Source organism: Gymnoscopelus microlampas (genome assembly GCF_963454915.1).
Source record: "Gymnoscopelus microlampas genome assembly, chromosome: 1".
Taxonomy (NCBI): domain Eukaryota; kingdom Metazoa; phylum Chordata; class Actinopteri; order Myctophiformes; family Myctophidae; genus Gymnoscopelus; species Gymnoscopelus microlampas.
In genome coordinates this window covers 50,078,966-50,089,039 of record NC_139962.1, presented here as the reverse complement: position 1 = coordinate 50,089,039, position 10,074 = coordinate 50,078,966, and the positions used below count along the sequence as shown (strand labels likewise).

The 10,074-nt window shown below is 38.7% G+C and overlaps 1 protein-coding gene across 1 annotated transcript; it reads left to right on the top strand.

Moving 5' to 3' along the window:
• The first annotated feature begins 921 nt into the window (after positions 1 to 921).
• Positions 922 to 9,359, top strand: cnep1r1 (CTD nuclear envelope phosphatase 1 regulatory subunit 1). Its single transcript, XM_084060181.1, has 6 exons — positions 922 to 1,012; positions 3,862 to 3,933; positions 5,769 to 5,842; positions 6,748 to 6,857; positions 8,089 to 8,143; positions 8,264 to 9,359. Exons 1-6 carry the CDS (start codon positions 988 to 990, stop codon positions 8,303 to 8,305), a joined length of 378 nt encoding a protein of 125 aa, XP_083916307.1. The 5' UTR covers positions 922 to 987; the 3' UTR covers positions 8,306 to 9,359.
• Positions 9,360 to 10,074: the final 715 nt, after the last annotated feature.

The following is a 10,074-nucleotide window of genomic DNA, read 5'->3' as shown; positions in this document are numbered from 1 at the left end:
ACGAACTGGAACCAATAGACTCCAACCCACTTCTGGTCTCCCAAAGAGGCGGTCCTACGTCACGTAGACAGGAAGTACACTGGAGAGGGCGTGTCTTGGGTTTCTTTCCTATATGTCTTTGATCGTAAACCTGCGTAAACGTTATACCGAAATAAGTGACCTATCGAATTATTGAGTGTAATTTCTCCACAAGGCGCCGTTTATAATGTCATCAATATTTCACATCATTTAGATAAACTGTCATATTAATGTTTAAGAGTAGGCTAATGGTAGGAAATATTACACATAAAAAATAACAACAACTAAGAAATACCTAGCCCCACATAGTACCTCTCCCTCCGCTATGTATCTCGGAGCTATACAGCGGAGGGTGACGTGAGGTTCCGATTGGAGCTAAGAAATACCCAGTTCAGCAGCCTAATCTGAAAGGCAGAAGAACACGTCACTCACAACTACTGAATGAATAATCCAGGTGACTGAATGAAGGTGACTCAATGAATTTCCAGGTGACTTGCCATGCCACCCCATCACCTGCGTGAACAGTAGAGCACAAATAGCCGATCTACAAGCTCACACCGCCTCGATCGCGTTGTGAGCTTGGAGATCGGCTATTTTCACAATTGTTGCCTCTTTCCTATATTAATTGAGAATTTGGCCAATGTTTGACCAGTTTTTATGGTACAGTTTGTTGATTACTTTTGATGCAGTCTTTTCATTGAATTCCTTCTTTTGTTTAGGTATTGGAAAGGTCTTAAAAGTCCTTAAATTGTCACTTCACTGTCATCTGGGGACCCCCCCCCCCATGAGCTGAGTGGGTGGGACCCCCCTGGGCGTCCCGACCCACAGGTTGAGAACCGCTGCCCTAAACTAACCCTTGCAGCTGGAGTCACAGAATCCGATAGGTCGCCGTTTTGGGTGTAACCGAGAAACGCAGCTGAGCAGGCAAGCTGTGGCTGAGCTGAGGAGTGGACCTAGACTTTAGCAACAATGAATTCCTTGGAGCAGGCCGAAGGTAAGGACACATGGAGGTGAAACCATCAGGTTCTAGCAGTACCTCATTGTCATGTCATGTGTAGGAACCAGAGTTCTAAGGTTCCGACTGGAAACAACAGCATGTCCTTCATGTTGTTTACCTAACGGTTGTCTGGGACGTCTGCTAGCCTGTTAGCTTGTTAGCCAAAACTTCAGTGCTTCTGTAGTACTGGAACCATGCAGTGGATGTTGTTAGCAGTTAGCAGCTAATGCATTTACAGCTAGTAGTGGGAGTTATGCCATTTCTGTAAAGTTACAACATTTGCAACACTGCCAGGTTCAAGCTTTCCTCTCAGGTTTTTTGTTACACATACCTTTTCAACTTATACAGTAGTATGTAGTAAGAAACTAGCTATAGATGCTAACTGCTAGTCGCAGTGGTTCTCAACCAGTGGTCCGGGGACCACCAGTGGTCCTTTCAGGTGGTCCCCAGCTAAATGATGGAGAGTTGGCAACCGCATGGACCCTTATAGATCTTCTTGAGAGTGTAAAATGAAACCAAATGGACCCTTACGGGTCCATTTGGTTTCATTTTACGCTCCCAAGAGTTACATTATTGTTAAACATCTGCATTACTGAATTTACAAGTCTACACAATTAGAGAATGTAGAAGAATTGTTATTTTGAGTATAGTTTGCCTGTCATCTCTCCTATTGGTACCACAATAATACAGCATGGATTTGTGGACAAAAGAAGATATAACAAAATATTCTTTTGGGGTTTTGGGTCTGAGAGTCTAAATCTCATCAAATGGTGGTCCATGGCTCAAATGCCGAATAAATAATGGACCTTATGAAAAGGGTTGAAAACCCTTGTGCTAGAGAGATGTATCTTGAACATTACTGTTTGAGCTGTGTGTGGTGGTGTTCATCACCAGAGAGAAAAGGTCATACCTGTTAAAAGCCCTTTTTATCACTACAAACAATGCTATTTCATTTACAGATATAGCCTTGGATCAGACTATCGTAGATGTATTTAATCGATTTTGACATGGGCATATCGATACAAAAGTAAAAGTCAGACTATAAAAATACATCTATGGTATTCTTGATCCAAGGCTATTCCAGATAGGTGAAATGTTAAGTTGCTGATGGAGTGAGTCACTTGTGATATGATAACTATTGACATTTGACACAGTGAATCAGAATCACTACATTTTATATCCAAGTATGAGATTGATACAGTGAATTTCCTTTGGCATCTGGTGCAGTGACAACAACACAATAAAATAACACTCACTGAGCTCTTCATTAGCGCAACAATATATTGGTTGATAATATGCATAAAGAAAAACAACAAAACAACCAAGAATGTCATGCTTTATTTAGATTTAGGAGTGTAGAAACACAGGAAATCTAGGGCAGGGAGAGGGGAGACATCTAGCTCTGGTCCATAGCGTTAGAAGTTAAGGAGAACTCCTTCTAACGCTATGGACCAGAGCTAGGAGACATCTAGCCTCGGATCACAAGACAGTCTTGTATAAAGGCTTAGGGAGACATCATGCGGGAGATGAAGGGAGCTGGATTCAAACTCGGGTCCTCCTCACAACTAACAAGGAGCATACGGTATCATAGCCCTTGAATGTCTGTGATCTTACATACATTTCATGTATTCCAAATACACAGTCATTGATCAGTCTGGACGACGCGCTGTGTAGTCACGATCTGCGCGGGCGTAAAAGTGCTCTAAACTCCGTCTGTACTCGCCCAATAATTAATTCCTAAGACTTGGAGTCAGATATTGTCCTTTAGTTTCATATCCATTTGAAAGTTCTGCCAGAAAACGTGTGTTTAGTGAAATATCTCCACTTTTCCACGAGCTGCACTCGGACGACTTTCTGTACAGGCGAGGGGCCCGGAATGAGTGCAGGACTGAATATATCTAAACTTCCTTTGGGACGCACAAATGTTTGGGGCACACACTTGGCTGATGGAGTGACTCATTACCCCGCACCAATCACAAGCACCTGTCAATTGTGTGCCCCATTCGTTTGTGCTTCCCTGTGTCAATGTGTGATGACGTTTGTGATGATCAGAGGATGTTTGGGTAAATTCGGTCCTTCACTCAAGTCGGGCCCCTAGCCCGTACAGAAAGTCGTCCGTGTGCAGCTCGTGGAGAAGTGGAGATATTTCACTAAACACACGTTTTCTGACAACTTTCAAATGGATTTTTTTTTAATTTTATTTAACCAGTAAAAACACGTTGAGACACAGTCTCTTTTTCAAGTGGGAACTGGCCAAGATGCAGCGTTAAAATTACACATTCTAAGCTTAAAATACGAATACAAAAACAAACAACAAAATAGTCATCCAAGATACATCACAAATACATAAGATAACTCCAAGTGATACACTTTACATAATAGAAAAAAGCCAATAATCAAACAAGAAATAGTAATACACACAGTGTAATACATTCAGCGATATGAAACTAGAGGACAATATCTGACTCCAAGTCTTAGGAATTAATTATTGGGTGAGTACAGACGGAGTTTAGAGCACTTTTACGCCCGCGCAGATCGTGACTACACAGCACGTCGTCCAGACCGATCTATGACTGTCTATTTGAAATACATGAAATGTATGTAAGATGACAGGCATTCTAGGGCTAACGGTATCAGTGCACTAACTAACTAACTGACCACCAGGTGTCCTGAAATGTTTTAAGCCTTGTTGTCTTAATTTGGGACCATCTACACCTTGAGTCTCTTTTTAACCAACAGCTTGTGCAGTCAGGCAATAATAGACCACAGAAAAGCTCACCACGTAACAACATTGACATTGTCTATACTGATATCACACAAAATTAATTGTCCCTCTTTCTTGGCAGACTTAAAGGCCTTTGAGAGGAGACTGACAGAGTATGTGTCCTGCTTGCAACCTGCCACAGGTCGATGGAGAAGTAAGTAAAGCCTGAGTTATACTTTGTTGTACACCGAAAATAGTCGAAGTTGATCTGCGAGCTCTGCGACGCGTTGTAATCTTGTACTGAGTGTATACAAATAATTAAAGGTAGGGTAAGTGATTTTCTTTGATAAATAAGTGTTAAATAGCTCTATATTCTGATAGTACTCATTGCTATAGAGTGTTTGTCCAGTAAAAGGAGTCTCCTTGTCTCTCCACCTCTTTATAAAACAGAAAATGCATTTTCGTTTCAGTTTCAGTTTCATTTGCAATTTTATCCAATCAGGATGGAGAACTCAATCAGGATATAGATTAAACAAGTGAAATTGGAAGTGATGCCACTAAGAAAGGAGCAGACACAATTGGAACTGGAGCACTATAAAAATGAAGCTTAAAAATGGGTACTTTCTCCTGATTGGCTGAGATTTTGACACCTACCGAAAAATGTATTTTCTGTTTATTAAAGAGCTGGAGAGACGGGGAGACTCCTGTTACTGAACAAACACTCTATAGCAATGACTACAATCAGAATATAGTGCTTTAACCTTTTAACAAAATACTTTTTGTTTTAACCAAAAAATATCACTTACCCTACCTTTAATTATAGATATTATCATGTATTACGTAAAGTTTATTTCATGACGTGGAAGATTGGCCAAGTGTAATGTAGCAAAGATTTCTGTTCTGAACATGGTCTGCTCATAACCAAAATGTACTTTAGAATTAAATATATTGCATAAGAAGTCTTTCAGTGTTGCTCTTCATGCGCAATAAGACACATTTAGATAAACTAGGTTCAGCTACCCTAGATTTCATACAAGGAATAGCATGCACACTCTATCAACCTAAACTTTAGGTTGATGGATATACTGTACTGACCATGATAGGGCTCTATTATGTTAACCACTTTCAACTTGTTGTGCCTTATTTTGGGCCTGTCATTGTAAGTGTCATGTTTCAAAAACAATTGTGAAAATAGCAGATCTACAAGCTCACAACATACCGCAATACAGCGCGTTATGAGATGCAGATGGCAGATCATCTATTTTCACAGTGTGACAGAAAATACAAGTCGTGATACTAATTGTATACATTCAGGAGAGGGAACTCTACAAATATTATTTATCAGCTTACATTTTTATTGTGTTCCAGTTTTGTCTCTATGAGTTCTCTTTCCTGACTGGCTAAAATTGATATTCTGATTTGAAAATGTTTTTTTCTGTTTACTAAAGACTGTTATTGAACTAACCTATAATTGTGGAATATAGAGCTATTTAACACTCATTTTAACAAATAAAATAACATATTGTCGGCTGTCGGGCAGAAACCTTGTATCTCCATATTTGTTTTTTTGTTTACGTTTCATTGTAAATGAATGCCCTACTTCATACAAGAGTGTTGTGCAAAAGTAGTGAAAATAGCGGATCTTGAAGCTCTCAACACCACCAGACAGCACAGATATATCACTTGGTGGTTTCAGTGATCTTGATGGTGATCTCTGTTTGTACCGTTAAGTAGTTAATAATGTTCTATGTGGTTTCAGTGATCTTGTTATCTCTATTTGTACCTGAAGTAGTTAATAATGTTCTATGTGGTTTCAGTGATCTTGTTATCTCTATTTGTACCTGAAGTAGTTAATAATGTTCTATGTGGTTTCAGTGATCTTGTTATCTCTATTTGTACCTGAAGTAGTTAATAATGTTCTATGTGGTTTCAGTGATCTTGTTATCTCTATTTGTACCTGAAGTAGTTAATAATGTTCTATGTGGTTTCAGTGATATTGTTATCTCTATTTGTGCCTTAAGTAGTTAATAATGTTCTATGTGGTTTCAGTGATCTTGATAGTGATCTCTGTTTGCACGGCTACTGGGGCTTGGAACTGGTTGATAGATCCAGACACACAGAAGGTACACTTTACGTTTTCACTAATCATGTAATTTATGTGGCAAATAATCTTTCACTTTTATAATCCTTCATACCAGTGATTCTCAACCTGTGGGGCGTGAGGGCATTGCAAGTGGGCCCCCATAGAGTGTTTGTTCAGTAACAGGAGTCTCCCCGTCTCTCCAGCTCTTTAATAAACAGAAAATACATTTTCTGGTACGTGTCAAAATCTCAGCCAATCAGGAGAAAGTACCGATTTTTAAGCTTCTTTTTATAGTGTTCCAGTTCCAATTTTGCCTGCTCATTTCTTAGTGTCATCACTTCCAATTTCACTTGTTTAATCTATATCCTGATTGAGTTCTCTGTCCTGATTGGATGAAATTGGAAATGAAACTGAAACGAAAATGCATTTTATGTTTAATAAAAAGCTGGAGAGACAAGGAGACTCCTGTTACTGAACAAACACTATACAGCAATGAGTACTATCGGAATATAGAGCTATGTAACAGTTATTTTAACCAAAGAAAATCACTTACCCTACCTTTTAATATAAAAACAAAATAATATAGGAAAAAAAAAAATGTCATATTTTTCTTTAAAACAAAAAAAAAAATCATCTTTGTGATACCAATAAATTGGAACTTAAAGTATGCTAAGTTAGTTCCATTGATCCAAGCCAGAACGGAATGGATTCATTGATCATTAAATGCTCTGAAAATACACGCGGCCCACCCATCTGACCACTTAACACGGCAGCCGCGGACGCTTTTGAGATTTTCCAAGTGGGCCCTGATTCAGAAAAGGTTGAGAACCACTGCTTTATCAATTACATAACAAATGTCACCCTGACACTCTACTGTAGAATGACCAGGAGCTATGTGACTTTACATATTCTAACATTTTACTTCCCTGTATTGTGTGTCTGCAGGTGTCATTCTTCTCGTCGTTGTGGAATCACCCTTTCTTCACAATCAGCTGTATCACGTTAATAGCTCTCTTTTTCGCTGGCATACATAAGCGAGTTGTTGCACCATCAATGTATCCTTCTCCCCTTGCATTCAGCCTGTGTGAGGCAAAACTATCACCAATGTGGGCATTTGGCAGGTGCTCCAGAGCGGCTTACAATAAGCTAGGTAAACACATACATCAAATGCAGAGAGACAGTGTTCTAGTGCTTCTGTAAACTAGGATTGCAGGTAAGCCAGGAACCTAGCATCAGTCTAAACAATATATTGTCAAAATGATAATATGTACATTGAAACTATAGGATACCAGGCAATCAATGAACCTAGCATCTGTTTAAATAACATAAATGACATGTTAAAATTTCTGCACGTTTTGTTTCATGAAGGCATTATGCAGTCGTACAGCATAGTTTTGACTTGATTCAAATAATTTATGGAAAAGTTGGTGTGTGATGTGAATATGTATATGGACTTTTACTATAACAACTCCTTTAACTCCTAAATAACATATTTGGTTGTATTACAGCTCTTTCGGCCAAGAATGCTGGTCAAAGACGTGTTTAATCCGTGCTAAACATTCCCACAGTACATGGACTGTGGGAAATGTAGGTACTAGTTGGTGACCTCTCTTACTTGAACGTTTGTATTATATATACTACTTTGGATAAGGAGGTTTCCTAGGACCCTCAGGGTTACTTGAGGGGGTTCCAGATGGACCCGTACAGGTTTGTCACACTGAGATTGTACAAATGGACCCTCAGTCAGGATTACTTGAGGGGGTACCATATAAACATCACACATGCCTTGGTAGTGTTTGGATAATTTCAACAATATTTTAGAGGTATTTCCCCTACTGTGATAACAAAGTACATTCTTCTCAAGGTGACTATATTGTAGTCAGGGTTAATACTGTAATCAATAATCTTAATGCATTATACAACAAAACCTGTGTTAACACTTTACTTGTTAGGCTTATAATGCATCATAATCACATTTACAATGTACTTATAAGGCTTCATTTGTTATCAATGTTTATGCATAACAAGTTTTATAAAGTGCTGGTCATAATGCATTATAAGCTCAGTGGAACATTATAACTACCATAACTTAATCAGTTAAAAAGTGTCTTCATACAGTACCGATGTGATGCAATATAGACCCTACCTTTAAGTAAAGTGTTACCAAACCTGTCTTTGACAAAAGGTGATATTATATCCTGTCAAATATAGACTACATCTGTTGAAGTACGTTTACTTTATGGTTCATCCATGTATCTTTTATATCCTTGACCTTTGTCCCTTCAGTATAGCTGCTCGGTGTCGGACAGTTTTAGCAGAATACAACATGTCCTGTGATGATGTAAGTTCTAATAATTTCTGCTCTTTCATTACTTAGCAGATCTGTGTGTGTTGTTCCTTTCCACCATTTTAAATCTTGTTATCTGACTCCCAAGTTATTAATTCTTGTCTTTTTTTACAGACAGGGAAGCTTATTCTCAAACCACGGCCAAACATCCAATAACCAGGAACTCTCTGGAGGTGTGTGTGTGTTCACACGCGTGTGTGTTGGACTGTGTGGTGGTGAGGGAACTAAATGCTCTTAAAACCACTTGACTGCAACGGATCACAGTATCCAGGGAGTCATTTTGAGATGGAAGAGAAAATGTAGCCGCAAGCACCTTGGATGCTGTCTGCATCCAAGTTGCAATACCCTCCATTGGACAGCCCTTTCATGAAACATGAGCAACTTTCTGTCAATAAACTCTGTGCAGCCATGATTATAATGTGTTTGAGTTTGGAAGCGCTCGTTGTAAATCAGTCACTGTCCATTGTGTACATCATCTGTTTCAAAATTGCACATGCAGGACGTGGAACTATTTAAAACGAGCGCTTATAAACTAGAACACTTACAAAGAATCATCACGGCACAGAGTTTATTGACAGAAAGTTGCTCATAACACGACAACGGTGGAGTTGTCATGCTAGTCTTGACAGAGACAAAGAGGATAACCCAAGGTGTCGGTTCCAGGTTCAGTATTGGTCATTTAATCACCTTTTAATCAGGTGGGACTTTTCTGATAAATAGGAGGGCTGTCGATGGAGGGTATTGCAACCTAGATTCAGATAGCATCCAAGTTGCTTGCAGCTAGGGGGCAGCACTGGATCAGTTTGTCTTGTATCTGTAGATTTGAAAGAAATCAAGACATGGCCAGAAAATGACTTTGTTGTCTCTCTTGAAGTTCCTTCTCTGTTGACATAACCTTTGGAGATTTATTTTAGTCATTCGTCCTGAACTCATGTTTATTTCTAATCATGCCGGTACATAATATGTGCATCTGTTTTAGATAAATGTAGCCTATCTATTTTTAAACTGTTATTTGCCAAATAAATACATTGGTGTGACAATGTGTTTGCTCCTCCTTTCAATATTTTGTTATTCATGGCTGGTTTGGGGACATCTCCTACAGTATCTGGCAGTGCTGTTTTCAAAGGGATACAAGAAGACTGGGCGTCTTGATGTAAAATGTCCTATTTTGTCCAAAATGTTAAAACATAAGATATTTGAAATATGGTCTTAATTAATTAAAGTTTACATGATTTGAGTACATCATTATCAGACTTAAATTTACCCTTCAACTTCTTGTGTATGCCCAAAATGATTGGATATACAGGTTTTGTAGTAATGTGTTGCAATTGTATAAATATTGGACCTTAATTGTCAAATGTTCAATGATGTTCTTTCCTAATATTAAATGTTTTTTAAAATATATATATATTTTGTACCAAATGGCCAATTTTACCTCAAGGTGCCCACTCTTCCTGTTGCCTTTCAAAGCACCACATTTGTGTTATATAAACTGCTCAAAAAAATAAAGGGAACACTTTGATCCCTTAATTCTTTTGAGCAGTTTTCGTTAGCATTATGTACACAGTTCATGAAAAAACTCAAAAGAATTAAGGGATCAAAGTGTTCCCTTTATTTTTTTGAGCAGTGAAGAAAGGCAGCCTGTGAGTCCGGAGGTCACCGGTTCGATCCCCGTCCCCGACGATGTGTTGGGGTGATCATAATTTGGCATTCTTAGGTTTACACATAGTGGTTCTTGAGGTTGGGGCTAGGCATAGTTTTACTGAGGTTAGGGTTAGTGAGGGTTTAAAATGCTCATTTGTTAATTCAATGGTATTTCTTTCTCTCAAGTTAAGTCTTCTACGCTTCTATGGCTATGCATATTATACTTATCATTGCTTCTTTCTTTTTTCTTTCTGCATTCACTGGCCCTGTATTATTGCTGC